The sequence below is a fragment of the Plectropomus leopardus genome, chromosome 6, assembly GCF_008729295.1.
Source record: "Plectropomus leopardus isolate mb chromosome 6, YSFRI_Pleo_2.0, whole genome shotgun sequence".
Taxonomy (NCBI): domain Eukaryota; kingdom Metazoa; phylum Chordata; class Actinopteri; order Perciformes; family Serranidae; genus Plectropomus; species Plectropomus leopardus.
Genome location: NC_056468.1, coordinates 28,784,079 through 28,806,361, shown reverse-complemented (window position 1 = coordinate 28,806,361; position 22,283 = coordinate 28,784,079). Strand labels below are relative to the sequence as shown.

The window sequence follows — 22,283 nt, the reverse complement described above, 5'->3', positions numbered from 1 at the left end:
TGTTCCTCCAGCTGCAGCTATTCTGTAAATAAAAACAGAGTTCAGCAGAGAATGTTTTTTTCTCTTTAAGTGATCCTGCCTCACTAATTTCCCTTGATAAAAATCCTTGCTTTCTTTATTCAGAACACAGAGAAGATTGTGTAGGTATAACGCAGCAAAACCTCCCTACAAAAGTAATTAAGCTCCAACGTGAGGAACAACACTTTATCTCTTCCCTCTCTCTATTTTCACAGTAAATTGTATTTTTCGTTGCCTGCTACATTCCCTTATTTCCCCCCTCTGGTCTTCTGTTTTTTTTTTAAAAAACTTTTTCTCACCTATTTTCTTCTCCTCCTTACTTTCACTCTCAATAGTCATACCATATTTCCACAGGTAATGGGGAATGATAAAAACAGACAGATAGAATAAGAAATGAATGCTTGAATAAAAAGCAATATCAGATGTGTATTTTCACTGAAATTAGCTGCTTCTCGTCCAATTAGCCCATGGGTACAAATTATAATGTGGAGTATTGTTTGATAAAAAAGAGAAGTAGGGAGAAGGGAAAGTGGTGAGAGGGAAGAGGGTGTGAGGGATAATAGGTTGAGATAGTGTGATGAAATAGCCCTTGGCAATATGATTAGAGAGTCAGGAATAGCTTGTAACATTATGGTAGCCTTGCAATATAGCGAACATGTGGGTGTAGGTGAGCGTGTTTATTCTTTAGGTGTGTGTGTTTTAGAAATATTATGTAGCTAGTCAGGGAGCAAAAGCAGTAAAAAGAGAATTTGAAAAAAACTGTAACCCTTTGAAACCTGGATCGGCATCAGTTATTTTGTGCTGCGTTCAGACACCATTCACAAGCTATTTTTTTTAAAAACATGGGGGAAAAAGGTAATGACCAACTTGCCAAGAAATATTACACAAATTGTAAGAAATAAGTAAAAGGCAACAAGAAGATGACCTTTAAAAAAAAAAGAAAAAGAAATGTCTATAAAAAGATATTCGTAAGTATAATATATATATCTTTTCTAAATTATGTTACAAACAAAAAATTAGACATCCTTTTTTTCTTTTAATTTTCATCACTTGTTTGGTTATTTTTTATTTTTGGATAATTGTCTTGTAGCTTTTTACTAATTTCCTGGTAATTTTTGAGTATTGTCTTGTTAAGTGTCTTTTCCTCATGTTTTTTGAAAGGAATCAAACCAATTTGCTCATGGTGTCAAAGGGTTAAATATGCTGGACACATATATGGCAAACGTAGTTTAAATTGAGACTTCAATTGAGCACAGTCAAAAACTGTCTTTATGTGGTTCAAGCTCACACTATAGAGTACTTTTTTTACTGTAGACCTTTGGGTGATTGTAACTGTAGCTAAGCAGTGTTTTAGCCTGGAAGTTACACACTCCTAATTAGAAACTGATTATGGACGAGATAGCAGCGATGTAATGTTCGCAGCACAGAATTACTGTTTAACTTCTAAGATTACAACCTTGGGGGTATAACTGTGGAGATGGGAACAGCTTAAGATGTTGTCCATCAGTGTGTGTGTGTGTGTGTGTGTGTGTGTGTGATACACTCCTAAAGGCAGCAGGAGGTCTATATATGTTTATCATGTGTCTGCTTGTGAAAGTTACATTCTGAGAATCTGATAAAAACAACCCTGGGAGGACATGGTATCTAGCAGAGATGGAGATATGGCAATCTGTGTGTGTGTGTGTGTGTGTGTGTGTGTGTGTGTGTGTGTGTGTGTGTGTGTGTGTGTGTGTGTGTGTGTGTGTGTGTGAGAATTTGTTTGCATAGTATCTCCTACCTGTTTAGGTGTGTGCAGCAGGTCTGTAGCTGTGGTCGTTAGCTGTATAGCCTGGTTATTTGCAGGACTTGCTGTCATACTAAGAGTCAGAGATGCAACCAGCTGGACTCCAAGGTCAGTGATGGTGACCTGGACAAACAAGAGAATATCATAAAGAATATCAATACAAGGAAGCTAAGCCCCAAATACATCAAATTAATTCAGTAGGTTGTTTTACCTTGTCATCCAACACAGTCACAGTCTTCTCTGCAAGGATAGAGTCTGACAGCGGGGACAGAACCTGCAGCAAAAGATCACATAAATATTTTCAAAATGTTTAAAATTTTAGGTAATCCATGTTTTGCTACCTGAAATAATCTGCCTCATTAGAGTTGCAGAAGAGTTTATGTGTGCACAAAAGCAATTTCATCCAAATGTGAGTTCCTGAAAGCCTCAACTAAAAACTGGCAGCTGCTCCAACACCCGGGGCGCAATTTGATTTCCTCAAGCCTTGATCCTCACTTGAAGTAGAAGTCACTCTGGTTGGCCAACTTGAAGACCATGTTAAAGCTTGTATTTCTGCTGTGAGGAGAGAGGAGGGATCTCTGAGGAGCTATGAAAGAGGGCACATGAGAGCAGCCTTCACAGAAGTGTTTTACCCACCAGTGCTGTATGCTACAGATGAGTGGACAGATCTGATTTTAACCAGTGTATTGACCTTGTGAAAAATTTGGCCATATGTCAATGACAGTTTGTCCAAACATCACCAGACTGTTGGAACCTGTCCCCAAAATGTTTCTGCAATTAACCAATAGGAGGTGAAAGTGTTGCCAGAGAAAAGAGTGGCCAAGCAGAATTTTGGATGTAAATGAAGGAGTTGCTGTCTGATCATTATAAAACCTGTTAGTTATCTTTAATGCAGGTGTCGTAAACTGTCAAATGCCTTGATCCTTCACATCTTTCAATTTTTAAGGTTTGTGCTGGTTTGAACCAATACGTTCCTGGCTTGCGTCTAAATTTTTCTCTCTCCTCACATGGATTTCTTGCATCTTTCCATGTATCCCAGGTGGAAAGGACAAAATGCCCTGACACACCAAGCTGACAGTTGGTCAATTGGTCAAAGTTGGGCTGTTGGTGAGCGTCTGTGGCCCTAGTTGCTGTGGTGAGGCCCTCATCTGCTTTTTTCCTGCCAATTCAGCATGTTGAACCAGCGGCAGCAACAGCTGAGCCTGAAAAATCCACTCTGACTGGCTGTTCAGCTCATCGCACAAGAAGAGAAGCAAAAGTGAAGAAAGTAAACAAAGAGCTAAAGTCAAGAGGGAGTAAGGTCGAAACAAACTTACGTGAGGTAAGACTGTTTCACTTTGGCCATTGAGCTCTTAAGCAGAAACATTTCCTGATGGTTACTGTTCTTAGATTACATGATTTGTTCTTTCAGCTATGGATTGTGTTGTTAATATGCTAACTGGCTATTTAGCATCAAGACGGTCTTCCAATTTTTCAGTTTTTCTGATTGACAATTGTATGTGCTGGTTAGCTGCCCTTTTGAAATGTTCATGCAAATCTTTTTGGCAAAGAAATGGTGACATGAGGTGATGTAGCAGGGGGCTGTCATCGCTGCTACACCTCTGTTGTCGGTTTGGTGTGTCTGGGCCTTAAGATGCAAGAAAAAGACAAAAGTGAGTGATATTTGGAAGCAATTTAAGAGACTTGGGATGTACTGTCAGTATTTGCTAGGTCTTTTCAGGGAAAATCCTGCAACAAAAGTTTTGTCTAACTGCAATCTCTCAGTAAAATTACATGCCACTCCTGAAAAGCAGGTTGTTTAACGCTTTGAAACATGAAGGGACACCACTTTTCTTATGCTGCCTTTCAAAAGTACTAAAACCTTGTGATTTCCTTAAAAAAAACATTGGCAAAAAAGGCAATGAGCAGCTTGGTAAGGTTCCACCAATTGCTAGAAATTAGTAGATTTAGGGATAAAAAGCTAAGGAAAAACATATTTTTTCAATTATCATAATTACATATTTAAATTTATGTTAGAATTAATAGAAATTTTAAAGCAAATTTTCCAGATCATTTCCTTGTGTAATTGTTTTTTAACTGTCTTTTTCATTTTCATTCTTTTACAAGTAATTTTGAGGTCATTTTCCTGTACTCATTACAAATTTCTTCCTCATTTTTGGGTAATTTCTTCTTTCTTGGCTCATTGCCCCTTTTCAGTGTTTTTAAAAGAAATTAAGCCACTATGCTCAGGTTTAAAAGAGTTAAAATGAGATAGAATGACAGCTTAATTAATTACGAAAACAACAAGATGCTGCTCATCATGCTGCATTGAGTAAAAGAAATTAGAATATCTATGTTGGAAAATTCTGAAAGTCAGCACAGGATAGAGGTGCATGAAAAAGCTTTTGTTGTTGTCTCTGTGATTATTGCCTTAAGGTGACAGTGAGGTGTTTAACACTGACAGAGGAGCAGCGAGAGCTGGTTAACACCGCAGTGCTTTGGGCTGCATAGACTGGCAGGATATCTTAAATTAGGAAACTAAACACACACACAAATCACAGACCTGTAAAGCTGATGAATACTGATAATGTCTGTGTAAAGAAAATGCTGGTTCAGATACACTGTGTCTATTATTTAACATCTCTGACATAATGTAGCTAATGCTAAGCAGTGAATACACACACACACACACACACACACACACACACACACACACACACACATACACATACACACACACTGTGTTCCCGTCTGCCTCCCAGCTGTGCTCCAGTGTGTCAGCATTTAACTAAGACAACTAAGCATAAACAAAGCACGAGGCCAAAACTAAAGAACTAAAAGAGAATGAATGAAAAGAGAAGAGAGAGTCAGGAAGACGTGAGAGATGGCGAGCGAGCTGGAGAGAATTAAATGGAGTTGGTGTCAGAGGACGAAGAGACAATGACAAATAGAGAAGGACAGAAAGCGAGAGGGGGGGCAGAAAGAAGGCACAGTGACGAGATTGGGGCGCAGATGGAGAGAGGGAGCAGCAGACAGACAGTGATAGAGATTAGGAGCCCCGTGCTGTAGTGTGGTAGTCCGCCTGGCGACAGGAGGACAGGCAGATCTGATTGGTGTACAAAGAAAATCTCTCAGTGAACGTGTCGGGGCGTCAAACTCAATCCCACCCTCAGCGAGCTAACAAAATGCAATGATTGACAGCTCCGGGATTGCTCTTCAAGACAGGCAGAGAATAAGAGGGCGAGAAAGAGAGACTTGGGGAGGGAGAAAGCAGAGAGAGAGAAGGAGAGGAAGAGGCGAGGCTCAGGGAGATGGAGCTGGGGGGTAAAATTGAAATGTCAAACTATCAAATGACGGCTGTCGACTGTGGCATCTCAATGGGAATGCTGGGTAAATTCTCTCTCCTGGTTCCCAAACAGAGCACAGCTGTCTGGATGCGTGCATCTGTGTGTGTGTTTCTGTGTATGCGTGCATGCGTGCAGCAGTCCCAAGTCAAACGGATGCAAGCACACACTCAGCTGTTCCACAAAATCCCCACTGCTGCGCCGAACTCGACGCCAAAAACACTTCTAATGCACGCACAGCAAACTCCTCATAGCAATCACGCCAATGTAAGCAATAAGAATGAAATTCAAACCAGAATCATAAAAGTACAAAGTTTGTATCGTGTTAAATGAAAGACGGAGATGTAACATAATAAAACGATATATGACTACGACATATTTAGTGGTTTTGCTTCAGCTCTGCTATTTGAGAGTTTACCAGTACTGTAAGACATTAAGCCACGGGACTGTCCTCCACTGTCACATTCATTCACAATGGACCAGCTTATTGGAACTCAGCAAGTGCACGAGTGTGTTCACTGTGTGCCGGTGAAAGTGTGTGTCTGTGTGTAACTTCCAAACATCACACTGAGATTTCAGGGCCAAATCTGACAGTTAATTGTGGCTAATTGTGTAACGAGCTCGCAGTCGAGGCTTTTAACTGCAAGAGAGGGAGAGGAAGAAAGAGAGGATAATGTTTACATCACTGGAGTACTTATGGCTGCAATGTGAATTGCGAAATTACACTGCGCTTCACATAATCATACATTTTCAATCGTCTTTCTCCGGCCTTGTTGGCCAACAAGTGATGAATATGTTGTCAATGTTGAGTATGTTTTCTGACTCCTTAAAAACAAACACAAAATTCTAGGATGCTTTAAACTTCGTAATACCTTATTTCCACTTCGTTTGGCTTGACTTAACTCATTTTTCGTACCAGAACCTTTTCTCTGTTTTGTTACACATAATACATCCTCGGTGTAGGTGGGAGCTACTTATGACGTTTTAGGTATCCTCCGGTGTCAGCTGTTTACGCTTCAGGATGCCGTTACCATCAACAAATGCACATGGTGGGATGACGCAACACGTCGTTAAATTTACACAACATGAGCGCACGGCAACCAACGCAGACCATCACGATGGTTAGGATCAGGGAGCAAAGTCACGATGGTTAGGTTAAGGCAAAAGAGGCAAATGGTAAGGTATAGAAACAAAAACCTCACAAACACTCGGGAAGCCAACTCCGGACACCCGCATGAAGAATCAGCCTTTTGTGGGACCCATCCACCACCCCTCCCACCCGTATATTATGTCATCACCAGCAGCTTTACAACCTTACACCCTTATCGTGGGGTGTCATGTGGGGTGTCGGTATGTCTTGTGCCATGAAACTGACGATTCTGGTGGCCCATCTCTCTGACCAGTCTGTGGTCTGCAGTGTTTTAAGTATCTTGTATTGGCTCCACTCTCATGGAACCATGACTGAAGTGGAACCAAAAACAGTACCAGGTACTATCCACAACTTTGTCTGATGGAAAACAAAGAAGAGTAAGTCGAGCAAAGGCCTTGTGTGTAGTTGAACTGCAGCGTGAATTGAGTTTGTCTAGTTCTAGATCTTAAACTAAAAGTGAAATCAAAGTGACAAACTTTTAAACCACATAAGATTTTAAACAAAGTTTTGGGCTATTTTACTGTAAATTTCATATTTAATTCTCAGGTTGGGATAAGAAGGTAATAAACTGTCTCAATTAATTGTTTTGTAGTTTGGGACAATAACATAAACAAAAATAGTTAAAAACAATGTAAAAGATAAGAGTGGATTACTTGTTCAGTGACGAGAGTAAAGCATACCTGTATTGTGGTGATCCCCAGGTCCCGCCCGATCAAAATTCGCCCATCTATCAGTCTGGCAATGCGAGGATCTTCCACCTGTGGAGCACAGAACCAGCTGTTAGACACTACTACAACTTTAAACATTTTGTTCATAACTTTAAGGCTTTTATTCTGGATTAGTATTACAAAGCATTTCCATTATAACTTTTATTCAAGATACAATTATCAGTCAAAAAAGGAAAGAGTTGAAGATCATTCAGTGAAATATGTGTAACTTTATTCTGCCAAAAGTGTGAATGATACTTATCTTTTTTATTCGTCTGTTACAGTTAGTGCTAGAGTTGGGGGGCGCCTAGCTTAGCATAGACACTGAAAACACCAGGAAACAGCCAACTTCAGGGCTCCATGCTAAGCTAAGCTAATCACTTCCTGTCTCTAGATGAATGCTTAGTGCACATCGATGAAAGTGGTATTGGTCTTCTCATTTCAAGGATGATTTGGTGTACGTGTGAGTTTATATGAGTATTTGTGTGTATACCTACCTTTAGTTGGTCCAAGACCAAATGAGTGATATCAGCTTGCCAGTCTGCACCCAACATGTGGACCATCTCTCCTCCTGGGTCAGAGGGCTCTGCGACGAAATGGGTGAGGACCCGCACCAAGGCGTACTGGTACTAGAAAGTAAAAATAGTGCAAATTAAACTCTAATGCTTGACTACACAATGGGCTCTTTCATTTGCCTGTGGTTCAAAAATAGTACACATTATACCTCCCAGTATATTAAACCAGCTGAATCCAAGCATTATACAATCCCTCATATTTCGTTTTCAGTATGTGGAAGGACAACTCTCACCATTTTCAAGGGATATTGACATTGAAGAAAAGGATTAAATACTCTCTTTAAGAGTGTCTTACGAAAACCAATCAAATAATACCTGGAGGGTGCAGCCTTTGCCCTTCCTCTCATCATCCTCATCATCTTCACTGTCTCTGGTAGGTCTGGGAGGAAAAGAGATAAATGAGATGGAGAGAAAGAGTGAGAGAGAGAGAGAGAAGAGAGGGTGGGATTATCTGGTAATTAAATGCCATTTTTATACGCTACACTCAGCTCCAGGTAATCTACTGTATAATCTCCGCTTCAGGTTACACTCTCAGTCAAAGAAAAGACACTTTGGTTTTTAATCCAGCTTTAACACTTAAAAACACTTTACTTGCACAATGTGCATTGGTTGGAATGCCTGGGTGAATAAAGTATTTAAGGTATAAGTGGCCTTGTGCTTTATTCTTCCGTTAAAATGTCTACAGGCGATCTTTAGTTTAGCGGTACATCTCAACTATTGTAGCCTCTACTAGCTGAAAAAGCACTTGTCAATTTCACTTGTGACCGGAGCTCCACTTAACGTCAACAAGCGTACAATATTAAAGTAACAAAAAAATAAATCATCTTGAAAGATGTTGGGTTAAAAAGAGCAGAAATCTTTGCTATGGTACGTGGTTTCTGGTCCTTACATAGCATTGAAGCACCTTATGTAAAGGCTTTGAATGCCTATAGGATTACCAGTGACTCTGAGAAATCTTTTTGTACTGGGTGGTTGACAGGGTTGTGAGATGAGTTGTGCTTCCTGTAACTGTTCTCAGGTGCTTTGTATCCCATCAGAAAAACTGAAACTTTGCTGCTTCTGTTATGGCTTCTAGCTCTCTTACATTTGACATGCTGGTGGAGGTCCCACAGGGATCAATCACTGGTCTGCTTCTGTTTAGCCTCTACATGGTTCATTTTGGCTCTCTCATCAGCCAACTGATAAAAAATTGGTACACTCCCCTGAAAACTATTATTCTGTCAGCGACATAGCACTTAATTGAACTGAACAGAAGAAAAAAAAAAAATCCTGTTTTGTATTTTGATTAGCCTTTACTTAGACTTAAGATTGTGTGTTTGAATCTATCTTAATGGTTTAAAAAATGCTTCTATAATGTTGTATCTCTTTGTAAAGCTGCACTTTACAAATTAGCTTAAATTTGACCTAGTCCTTATCATTGGACTGACTTTTAGGAGTTCATACATTGTCTGTTCTGCATGTCTACAACAACAAAACATTCTCACTCCCAACTCATCACATACTGACACTTGGTCAGTGGCCTTACAAGTCAAACTATGATGTGCTACCCCTCCAGCATCAGTTACGGACACTCAGGGATGGCATGTCACTTCATGCTCATTGCATTGTGTCTTTTTAAAATAAACGTTTCCTTTCACAGGAATTATACAGTTTGGGGTCATTAAATGCATACAGTCTTGTTTTAAAATAAAACATTTGTTTTCAGGTGTACTTCCTTAAGTTAAGGCAGCAAAATCACATAGTAAGGTTTCGAAAAACAACTACCATGGTTTGGCTTAAAATAAGAAGGTTTGTAAATAATGTAATGTAACATCACATGCCATACACCACATACATCACATGATATATGTCTCTAGAATAGTGTCCAACTAGCCCACTTTATTGTTATTAAATTAACTCAATTTCTTTTAGGCTTCACACAAATAGCCAGCTCCTGGGTGAAAGTCCAGAGATTGCATGACCCATCCACATCCAATCCCACCCACCCTAGGCGGACTCTCTTGCTCTTTGCCCAGAGCATCAAAATATAATGTCGCTAAGAGTGTTTCAGTGCTTCAGTGTCTAATGCAGGGGGCCACTATCCAAGCAATGGTATTTGTTGTTTGTTTTATTTGTTTTATTTTTCTGCACTTCATAATAAAGTACACATAGTGTTAAAATAATATAAAAAACAATATAAAATTGTTGTTTTTATTAAATTAATGTTATTAAAATATATATCACAATATTAATTAAAAAAAGTTTACTGGTGGAATACCACAGCTGAGGAGACTGAATAATAAATGTGCATAAAGAAATAACATGAACCAGAAAATACTTTGAATACACTATCAGTGTTAAAACAGAAAACATTTCTCCCTCGCTCCCGAGTGGAGGATCTCTCTTTCTTTCTCATGGACAGTCACACAAAGAAACACACATTCTCTCTTCTTCACCTCCCTCTGTGTAATATCAGCACAATACCACACGCAGGCAGGCCCACACTGCATCTTACATTCACACAAGGACACACACACACGCACACACGCACACACGCGCAGCTACCTTTGTGTCCTATAACTGTCCCGAAGTGTGAAACCCCGGTTATATTACAGGAATTCTCTTTCCATTTCTCAGTGTCCCAGTTGCACATGTGTCTGTGTGAGAGTGTGTGCCTAATAGTGTTTGTGTTTCACTCTGTGAGATAGTAGTTAGGGGAGATAGAGGTCTGTGTGTGTGTGTGTGTGTGTGTGTGTGTGTGTGTGTGTGCCTGTTTGTGTGTCTGTGTGCACACAGGGGTAGCAGCTATCTGAGCAGAAATTGGCGAAATTGAAAAATAGTTCCCGCAGAACAGAGCGGAAGGGTGGCAATATGGGGAATAGAAGCAACACATACACACAAATGACCACAAACACACACTCAAACATGCCCACGTGCACACACACACTAATGTACAATCAAACATGGAGGGACAGAGGCAGGCAGACATGGATGCAAAGAGAAAGAAAATACAAACCAATAGGAATAAGGGTTTTTATAACCTAAGAAAGAAAGAGCATTTGCATATTTTTGCTGATATTTAACTGAGTGTGTGTGCTACAAGTTTGTATGCTGTTAATAAAATCTGAGCCTTAAGTTTCCCCATTGTGACTCTGAATGTGAGTTCAAGAAACTAAGTAACAACTTAGCAACTTCTTGCTTATACACCCCTCCTCTATACTGAAGTTAGAGTCTCCTAAATTATAAAAAGCATTGTGAAACATGTGCATAGCTGAATCCAAATGTAGCCAATTTTGTTGCATCCTTGCCATCATAGCTCCATCCTTATATCCTTACAGTGAAGATAAACAGCATTTTAGGTTTCACACAGTGGAAAGATTTGATTAAAAATTATAGAATCTGTGAGAAAGAGTGGGAGTAGAAGTAATACAATACACAAAGGACAAAAAAAATATCCAAACAAAAGGAAGAAAAAAAAAATACAAAGCAGATATTATATACTTTCTCTACGGCTCCATAATCCTCTAATTTTTGTATTTTATTTATAGAAATCCAAAAACACGGTGATAGACAATCCCATTATTTCCCCAGTCACGAAAGTGTTGTGTCTCATGAGAAAATAATTACAGTTTATGAGGATTAGACTTATGAATTCTTTCTTCAATCTGCAGTATCTGAATCTAAACAAATCATCATTAATGGATAAGAGGAGCAGTTAGTTAGCTAAAGTAAACTTTTAGATGCAGCTGAATGAACTTCTAAGTTTATCTTTCAATGACCCTGATGTACTTCTGTGCAATCTCTGCCCGATTGTGCTATAAATAACAAAATTGTATATATATTCCAGTAGTGCACCTGATTACCAGTCCAGCTCCAAAAATCAGATTGTGGCAGCAGATGATTCAGTTGTGGTAGCTTGCAACAAATAAATTAATGTGTGGGAAACCCTGACAATACCTACATTTTAAAGATTTTGAGGGATTTTGGCAGAAATGGAATAAAATAGAATAGGTACGTTTTCTTCAGTGTATAATCATCTTAAAATAAGAATCACGTTTTCGCTGGAATGAGCCATTTATAGGGAGCAGGTCTTCATCCGCAGAGTCTGCCATGTAGATTTGCTACATTCCCAGTAGCCCAGAACAGACAAACCAAACACTGGCTCTAGATGGGGCCACTCATGTTTTCATGGCATCCGCTGTCGTTTATTGCCCCTCCACAACAAAAACATAGGAAAACTTGTTTTTTAACATTAAAATGCCTTAATCAGTGTTTTTATGGGTTTTAATCACCTGGTCTGAGATGAAGAGACCTCTGTGGATAATTCAGCTCCAAGGAATTTATAGAATTGTGGGGAAGAAGTGATAAATTATTTAATAAGGAGCTGATTTACAAAAAGTACATATCTGATAATTAGTGTCTACTTTATCATATTCATTTAAGTTTTTCTTTCCTACTGCAGGGTAGATGAAAGACAAATGCCCTAAAGACACTTTTACAGTTTATATGCTACAGTGTCAGTTTATAGTCAGCACTAGATTTCTTTCCTATTATGTTGTTATGCCTTCACCCACATTCCTGCGAACAAACACAAAACGCTGCACAGAACAGTAGACAACATGCACGCAAACATAAACAAACACACACAAAAACACACACACACACACAGACCAATGTCCTGAACCACCCACTTGCATTTTCTCCTTTGTGTGTGTGCGTGTGTGTTTAAGTGACTGAATGCCTCATTCAGTGGCAATGATGCTAAAGCCATAATAGTTGTCATCAGTATAGCCAGGCGGGCCTTGACCTCATAGGAAATTACAGACTGGCTGGAACGATATGTGCTCTCAACTGCTCCATTCAATAAGCACTATATCACACACGCACACATGCACACACACACACACACACACACACACACACACACACACACACACAAAGACAAAGACAAAGAAACACACACACAAAAGCCAAAAGACACGTACCCATTCACACATTGCCTCGGCTTAGTCTTTCTTTTCTCTCTCAGTCGCAAAAAAACAAACAAATCTTAAGACTTACCATAAAAGAAAATTACATTCAACATCTCATACAGTCTCTCTCTTTTCTCTTACATGTGGAAACTCAGAGCTTTTTGTTGAAGAAACAGTGTGAACGGACTGCTTTCAAGCAGATCAAGTGCATGGACTATGAGCAAAGTTCAGAGTATATCTGCTTTTTCCTTAGTTATTGCTCTTGCACATGTACAACAACAGCAGAAGAATACAACATGTTTGGTTGGAGGCACACCCCGACACATTTCATACTCGATGGTCATGATAAAGTAATTTTATTTTTATTTATTGCACGATGTATCGCCCACCCCTACTCCATAAGCAATTTTGGCTTCTAAACTCTCCTGCACAGTGTTTAAACTTCTTAATTTTCTTTTTCTGTCTTTTCTATACATGTGTATGTACAACTATATGAAATGAAATGTTTTGAGGAACATATTTCAGTGTACTGTTGAGCTGTATAATGAGAACATTTGCTCCACCCTGTGGGGGATGCTTCGTTTTGTCTCAACTGTATCCAAATTGGCAGCCAGGTCACAATTTGTCTCATTTTACAACTTAACAGTGCACTAAAATATGTCTCTGAAGATATTCTGGGCGAGAAAAAGGGAATGCAGTAACAGAGTATTGATTCATATTGATCTGCCTAATTTGACATTTTGACCGCACATCAGCAGTTTCATCACAAACTACAGTTTTAAAGTCATACAGGTGACTTACCTCTTGTTAGTGATGATCGGTACCCTCCAGCCTTTAACCTGGCTCAGCTCAGTATCGGACACGTCTATCTGCAGTGGCAGCTTGGGCACCCAGACGGTGAGCTGCAGCTGAGCAGAAAGGTGCAGGTAGGTGAAGTTTACCGCCAGTGACTGCCGACCGCGCATTTCTTTACCGTTCACCAAAACCTGGTCACAGTTTGGGGAAACCTGAAAAGAGCAAAAGAAGAAAGTTGGGTTGAGTTTAGGACAACAAGCATGCAGAGTCTGACATTTCTGACAGCCCTCAAACAGTCTTAACTTGGTGATTTCCGCAGAAAGAGATACAGCCCCTGTTGTGCATTTCTGAAGCACAGCCTGGAGCAAGTTTTCATCACAACATTCATGTTCTTGCAGCCAATTAGATATTTTGTCCCTGATTACTTACATCTTTATTCGTCCTGTAAAGCACTCTGGAGCACTGTTTTGCAAAGTGCCCCAGAAAGAAAGGTTAATAATATGCCTCTGTAGCTTCTTCCTGCCACATCGCTGACATTTTGGGTTTGCGAATACCCAGGGAGCTTGAGTCACCTCCACCAGTCTGAAGCAAAGTATTAAATTCGAAACATGTAACGTTCTAAAAACAGTGAATCACATTAATTTTAAGGCATTAGTATAATTGCTTTGAACACATAAGCCCACCCACGAGAATACTGCCAACCTTTGCACAGCATTTTAAACTGTGTGCCGATGGATCAGGAGGAGATCTGCTCTAAAACATGAAGAGGGCCACAGGGCAGACAGAAACATCCTTTCTCCAAAATTATAGTCTTAAATTTGACAACACAGAGATAACTTAGAAACTATTATCAAAAACAGACCATAGATTCATTGTTTACAGTGATTAATACAGAAGCACATTAATGTTTAGAGTTATATCAGATGTTTAACAACTTACTTCATTACATGTTTAACTCGACTACTGTAGGTCTGCAGTGGTGGAAATTAACTCAATGTATTATTGAAGAACTAGTACAATTTTTTATGGTACTTGCAACTAAAAGAACTTCATGCTTCACTTATTATAGCTGTATCTTCTTTGTTATTCCATAAATCATCTCATGACCCCTCAGATTTCTCTGGTGACCCTCAGAAGGTTATGTTACAAACCAAAGGAACCAATCCTGTCAACTTTCCATAAAGCTACAGCAAAACGAGCAGAACCAGGTGAAGCTACCTGTAATAAAAGTTAAGTTCCACATTCACCTCTACTCATCAAACTGTGTTAAACTGACTGTTTATGAGCAGAAGTTTGTGCGTTTGAAGATGAGCAGGTACACTGGAGCGGTAATTGGGACTAATTTGCATATATTAAATTATGCAATGAGTTATAAGTTATTTTAATGAACAGAAAATAATTTTAATTAATGTGATTAATGTCTGGAGAGGAATTTGAAAAATATAATACGGCAGTATACTGTATTATACTAAGCTTGCCATGGGACATTGTACTGCAGAAAGTTTAGTTTTGATTCTTTAAACAGACTTTGTTCATAATCTCTATCAAGGACAACATGTTATTATTTTCCAAAAAATCAACATTAACCCTGTCAACACAGAACAGACTCAACCAAATAATATAGGCAACACAGCAGAAAACAAAAAAGCAAAAAACAAATTGTCCAGTACAGTCCAGCCCCCTCGTCTGCATCCTATGTGTTACTCTCTTAGGAAACGTTGTGAATTTTTTAAAAAGTAGGATTTTGAATGCAAGCTTTGTAATTATAACATATAACATAACATTGTTGCAAAGGTACGTCCACTTAAGTAAAGGATCTGAGGTCTTATACGTCACGTCTGACACTGTCTCAGATTCTGTCAAAGTCATTGTCAAAAATGAAAAACAAAAAAATGTTTTTCTTAGCACTTCTAAACACCCAACAGTGATGGGAAACAGTGCATAAATAATGATTTCACCACACTAGATTTTGAGATTTTTGGAGTTCATATGGTGTCAGAAAACAATTTGTCAGTCACAACAAGGATGCCACAGTAATTAACAGAATAATTGTTCATTGTTGCAAATGTGACATGATAACTGCTCAATCATGCTGTTAAAACAATTATAAAATCCAGATGAGTTATTAACAAAACAATGAAGACCGAGTTTAAAATCACCACAAACAGTCAAGTATGTGGAAAATGTCTTGTTTATCAAACTGACTGAAGTTACATACTGTTCTTAAAAGCACCATTTCATGTTTTTCCCTAATTATGGAAATGCAGATATCTAGATTTAGACTGCTACAATTCAAATTCAACTGATACTGAAGTGCAAAACATTCATGTGGACACTGGATTAATATGGTTGTATTTCAGAAAGTGGACAGCAGCCTTAAAGACACTCTGACAGGCAGAACAACAGAAAAGCCAGGATTTTAGTCACTTTCATTTCCACACTGTTGCTTGTCTGAATGTGTGACTGATTGAGATGACAATGTTTGGACAAATCATCTTATGTGTTTAACCAACAGTGGATTCATGTAAGAAGCAAAGTGATTATATTCAAATGTGGGCATAATGTGATTTTGGGGAAGTTGTTGTGGAAGATGTATACTGTATGTTTACAGTATTGTATATATTATTTAAAGTCAAAATGTATTTATTATTCAAGTCCTGTCAACATAACCACAAACATCCTGCAGTAAAACCAAATAGAAGTGAATGAAAAATAGTAAACAGAAATGTAAAAAAACAAACCCTATTTTCTCTTTTTACAGCAAGCAAGTTTGTTTTTTTCAAATATCTCTTCAGGATGGAGCTAAAAATCAGGAAGCATGCAACAAACACAAGGCCATGCACAGTTTCAAAGGGCATGTACTGGAAAAAATGGAATGTTATACAATAAGTATGTTTTCTTTATCGTATAGTCACCTAAAAATAAGAATTTCTGTGTTTTTGGTACCGTCGAATGAGCTGTTTATTTAAACAAACATTTTCTCGATAAAGGGCTGTTCGCATTTTTTGCATGGGTCATTGTAGTTAGAAACCCATCTGAGACAAAGCAGTGATGGAAAAACACATTTTTTCTCAATGTGAAACTGCTTTATTCAATGTAAGTACCAGTTTTAATCATATGGTCCATTTGTTTTGGAAAGGAAGAGACCTCTGCGGGTGATTTGGCTCCCAGTAAAAACCTATTATCTATTATAGGGTGAGCACACATTAACAGGTGCTTTTGTTGTTTGTTTTTTTTTAATATAAATTTATTAATATTTTTTTATAATATTGTTTTCTTTGGGTAGACTATTAAACTGTATTGCCCTTCTGAGATAAATGAAGTTGTCTGAATCTGAAGTGTTGGAAAAACACTGATTTGTGACATAAAACTGCTTTATTCTGCATTTCTATCAGTTTTAATCCTGTGGTCTGTATGTTTTAGAGAGGAAGAGACCTCTGTGGATTATTTGGCTCCTGGTTCAAAACCTCTTGAAGGAAGGAATTTTAATGGGGAAAAGTTTCAGCTGATTGAAATCTGAAAACCTCACTGCTTGATGCCACTAAATCCTCATAAATCTCACATATGGCTCCTTAATGTCAGTTCTGTTTACTGTTTCCAAATGTTTTGGAATAAAAGTTAATATTTTCTCAAGAAAATTATACTTTTAGTGATGAGATCCTTCTGCATGCATAAGCTTAAAAACTGTGAATGCCAACTTACATGAAGATAACTGTCTAAAATGATCCAAATGTACAAAGGTAACATCTACAATGAGGGTTGATATGAAATCATATCACTTGCTGCAAAACTGTGTTGACTACATTAAATGTCATTTTGTCGTTGTCCCCCTCCCTCATTATTAATAAAAAGTCCATCCCTGCATGTATATAACTTCTCCTCCCCCTCTTTCTTTATCCTTCACTTTTATTCCCTTTTAATCTTTTTCATCTTTTCACGCTCCTCTTATTCTGCACACTTCATTCTTTCTCCCCACTTCTACCTGTTTCACTCTCAGCTTCACATTTAGCTTGAACTCCTTTTGTCAGACTCTCTCTGTCTCATAAAGTCTGTCTGAGTCTCACCGACTCAATATTTCTCCACCTAAATTTGCGAAACTTCTAATTTACATACACTCACAGGTTGGCCTTTCTTTCACCTTGGCACCGCTTCCCATTTATTCTATTGCTCTGTTTTAAATGTATATATGTATTTTTAACATTAATTTACCTGGGACATAGCTCCCTGGTGTGCACATTCTCTTTCAGCAACAAGCTCCTTCATATTCATCCAGTCATACACATTCATACCAGGCTGCTGACCACACAGGGCACTGCACTTGTCTTGAATTTTGTGAACAACCATAAAATTTGTGCATTCCCAAAGTCTTAACTTTCCAAAAAGAATTTGATCCTATAACTTCTTTCTCTCAACTTCATTTCTTAGCAGTTATTGGTGGCATTTTTCTGCTTCTCTTACTCTTTTTTGAAGCTTTAAACATGTTGTGTCCCGTGTAATCCAGGGAATTTGGGGGTTTTAGCAATCTGGGGGGAGTAACATGTTAATGAGGAAAACTATAACATGTTAGATAACTTTTGGGAAGATTTTTTGTAGATTTTCTAGATTATCTTTAAAACATTCAACACTTCAGTGTTGCAGTTCTACTTGGCTTCTTTTATGTGAGGTTTCTACATTTTCTGAGTTTTGTCTTACCACTGTTACAGACAACCATTTTTGGACCCATATATTTTTTTCAGGGCTTAATCAGCTCATTTTGCTTTGCGTCTGCAGATGCTACTTTGCATTGCTTTGTGTTCTATCTTAACAAGCTCTACAGTAAAAGGGAAAATGTTTGCTTAATTTAATCTTTTACTTTTTATTTTATTTTACCAAGTAAGCAACAATCTCCTTTACAAGGGAAACAAATGACAATAACCACAAGAAAATAATAAAAAAGATAGATTAACGTCAAAATATTAAATACCTACACACAATGACAAGTACCACTTGATTCATTCACGATTGTTCTTATGAGAGCTATAAAATCAGGCAGAGGCTAGAGCAAAACAACTTTAAAGACACAGAAATGACCAAAAATGACAAAAAACTGATTCAAAGAGACCAAATGACCTCAAGAGACACAAAAATGCCCCCAAAGAGAAACAAAAACACAATAAAAACACAAAAAAACGAACTGAAAGAGATAAAAAAAATTACTAAAAATGCACAAAAAAAAGACACAAAATGAAATAGAAGAGGTACAGAATTACCTCAGAGACTCAAAACCACAAAAAAAAAAAACGCTTACCAACTACAAAGAGACACAAAAAACAGCAACAGGCAAAACCACCAAAAAGTCTGCCTTGCTCATATGATGGTGGGACCTTTTGCGTTTCCGTGTCCAGGGACGCAGAGTTTTATGCTCTGCCCATAAGATCAATCATTGCACTTGGGAGACAACACAAGACTACATCCTGCGATCTGAGACGATCTGATAACAGATCACTGTGATATGAACTATCAAATGCACACACTGTGCAGAAGCATTCATGTGTAACACATCAAATCTACCACATAACTTCACACAACTGCTTGGTCTTTAAGTTAATTTTGGGGACTTTCTGCTTCCCAGTTGTCACAAATTAACAACAAAACGGTAAAACTGCTACAAGTACAATATAGTTTTCAAATTTTTAATTTTGTGCCAATTTAAGCAAACTATACACACACTACAGCAGTCATCAGTGCTGGTTTTCAACGCACGGTTCAAGAAGAATTTAAAGAGTAAAAGAGTTTTTGACATTAAAATATTGACTTTTGCATCACGTTCTTGCTGATTATTGTCGGGCTCGGGCCGGGCTCAGAATTTCCCTGATAAACACAAACAAGAACACACAGCACCAACGCTCAACTTTGTGCGGCGTGACATTTTTTTCCGGCTTCCCCCCGAAACTCTTTGATCTCAAAGGAGGTTAACATTTTGTACATAAGAGCTAAACCGTTTCCTCTCTATCTCCTCTCACCTTTTAATTTCTTTCAATTTTACTTTCTTCTCTCCGCTCCTGCTCCCCAACATAAAAGGAAAGGTGCCCAACCCTTCTCCTCTCTGCTTCCTCTTTTCAATTTTTCTCTTTCTTCTCTGTCTTTAACTTTCTTTATATCTCCCCCCAACATCCACTATTTCCCTCTCTTGACCCTCTCTTTTTCTTTTGTCTCCGCCTCGCCCTCCCTCCCCCATTGCACCGTCTCCCTCTTCATCTTCCTCTCTCTCTGAAAACTGATTTACCGCTTGTTAACATCAAAGGGATGTTAGACTGTTGGTGCCCTCAAACTATTTCTCCAAATCATTTTTATATTCCAGGTGTAAATCAGTGTGAAAACTGCACTTGGTTACTGTGGCAGGGTTCAGTTTCCAATGAAGGTGTAAGACAGCAGAAGTCAAGGGAGATCACAATGGTTCTGCATGAACTACCACTGTAGTCATTGTCCAGGTCTGACATTTCTACCACAGGTTCGCTCAATTACTTCTGCTCTATGGCTGAATGCCCCGAAGGAATGCTTTAGAAAAATCAAGTTTTAGTTCATTTTGTCAGCATTTGAAAAGTTTGAAGAAATTGGTTTGAAACTTTTCAGGTCACTAACTCAGGAGTTTGGGGTTTCACAAAATACTAATTTGATTCCACTGCAAAGGGCTGGACTTTTAATTGCAAATACAAACTCAATGCAGGATAATCAAGTGACACACGTGACTCATGAGCTTTTCTCTGTGTGCTATATGTATAATATAATAGAGATAACATGTTGAAATGTGTATGCCATTAAAGTTGGTTTAGTATTTTCTTTCCTTTTTTTTTCATATATGCATGCTCTGTATGTGTTTTAAATAACAAATTCCGCAAAAAATACTATTTTTGGAAGCCAAAATTAATTCATATGTTTTATGTATTTTTACGTGTATTTCATATTGTTTCTAAAGTCCTGCCGACGCATATATTATATGTCACACTAGAGACTAACGCTGTTACATGTGTTACATGTCTCGCCTGTCACGTCTCTCTTGCTTTGATTGTATCTTTTGACATCTTGCAGGTGAAGACCAGTGGTTGCCCCTGGCAATATGGACACCTTGGACACCGTGTCCGCTAGGACTGTACAGTAAAGCACCTTTCCCACTGCACAAAAACCCACAAACATCAGCTAACATCTGGCTTTTTAAGGTAAAGGAAAGTGTACAGTTGGCACTCACATCCAGGTAAAATGACTGAGTGCACTCCGCACTCGTCGCAGGTATTTATCGGCTAACCTGTTGTCCGGCCCATACATGACTTTGAACATAACATATTAGTAAAAAAAACACACAACAAAGACACAGAAAGACACACTTGTTTGCTGCAAAGATGTGTACACATATTCTCTGGTCCAACAGGAACAGAGAATATCCCCTATTTTATCAGGTGTTCCCATGTTTAAAAAAAAACTGCGTACACTTAATTTTGGTGTAAAGAAGTATAAGCCATCTATGCTTTTACCTACCAACTTTATGATTTGAGCTGAGTCAGGACGTCTTGTGTTCAGAAATATCTATTGTATTTTTCATTTCCTGCAGCTTTTTCTTTAGTTTCATTTTCTTTCTCATTTTTATTCTCATTTTCTTTCCCCCTCCTCTTTTTTGTTCCAATTAAATTCACTTTTAACTTCTCTTTGATTCTTTTAGCTCTATTCTGTGTGTGTGTGCGTGTGTGTGTGTGTGCGTGTGTGTGTGTCAACATGGCACAGAGCTGTGGAGCAAAGTGCCAAAATAGACTCGCAAGAGCTGCCAAAGACATGATGTGGAGATGGCCACACAGACAGAAAGAATTAACGCATGAATACAAGCAGACACACAGACACAGACACACACCAACCAACCAACAAAAACACACACACACACAGCTGGGGACCTGGCAATGTGAGTGCCAAAGGAGAGGCAGGGGGAGGATAAGAGAGTTTGTGATGCCGTCCATTTTCATTATTCATACACCTAAATTTTTTTTCTAACTGAACATCCTGATTTTTATGTCTTTGACTGTGTCATTTCTTTTATTTACGAATCAGTCCAGATTTAAAGCAATCAGCAACCCATTAAAGCAGATAAATAAATGTCCATTTGCCTACTCTGATAACAAAGTTTTGCCTTGTTTGTTTCACGGAGAAAATCATGGCTCGTTGACAGTCATCATATAATGTGACATATTTTGGTTAATATTTGCAGTACAAAAACACTACTGATATAATTGGAAAGCTATGAATCTCTTATGAGCAGTTTCTGGGTCCATGCCTGGACAGGGAGGGATGGCTGGAAGTTAACAAGGAGGAAGCATTTTGGTGATTTTGCTAACGAGGGGGATGTTGTCCATCCTCGTCTCCCCTCAAACTACTGACCATAACGGATGCAGAGACAAGAGTCTGATATCAATCTAACTCTCAGCAACAAAGGTAATAACTTTATTTCCCAAAATGTCAAACTATTCCTTTAAATGATCCCATCTGAGTAGTTATTTTGGCACAAATATACACTGCTCAAAAAATAAAGGGAACACTTAAATCACACATCCCAGATCTCGATGAATGAACTATTCCCGTTGTAAATCTTTATTGATTACACAGAGTAATTCCTTGTGAACAAAATAAACGTAAAAACATATATATATAAATATAATACATATTAAAATACATATAAATATAAAAACGATCAAAGGAAACCCAAATCATTAACCCCCTGAGGACTGGATTTAGAATCATACTCAAAATCAAAGGGGACAAATAAGATCACAGGCTGATCCAACTTCTGTGAATTTCCTCAAGACAACTCAGAACATGGCTTAATAGTGTGTCTGGCCTCCGTGTGCCTGCATGCACTCCCCACAACGTCTGAGCGTGCTCCTGATGAGACGACGGATGGTCTCCTGGGAGATCTCATCCCAGACCTGGATCAGGGCATCAGTCAGCTCCTGGACAGTCT

The 22,283-nt window shown here is 38.5% G+C and overlaps 1 protein-coding gene across 1 annotated transcript in view; it reads right to left on the bottom strand.

Annotated features, from left to right (window-relative positions):
• The window catches only part of si:dkey-215k6.1 (transmembrane protein 132C), a 322,194-nt gene that overhangs the window by 5,727 nt on the left and 294,184 nt on the right, over positions 1–22,283 (bottom strand). The window contains exons 9-14 of the mRNA XM_042488311.1: positions 13,310–13,515; positions 7,872–7,935; positions 7,479–7,610; positions 6,955–7,032; positions 2,013–2,075; positions 1,796–1,924 (exon numbers count right to left, since the gene is read on the bottom strand). Coding sequence (XP_042344245.1) covers positions 1,796–1,924; positions 2,013–2,075; positions 6,955–7,032; positions 7,479–7,610; positions 7,872–7,935; positions 13,310–13,515 — 672 coding nt within the window. The remainder of the gene's footprint in view (positions 1–1,795; positions 1,925–2,012; positions 2,076–6,954; positions 7,033–7,478; positions 7,611–7,871; positions 7,936–13,309; positions 13,516–22,283) is intronic.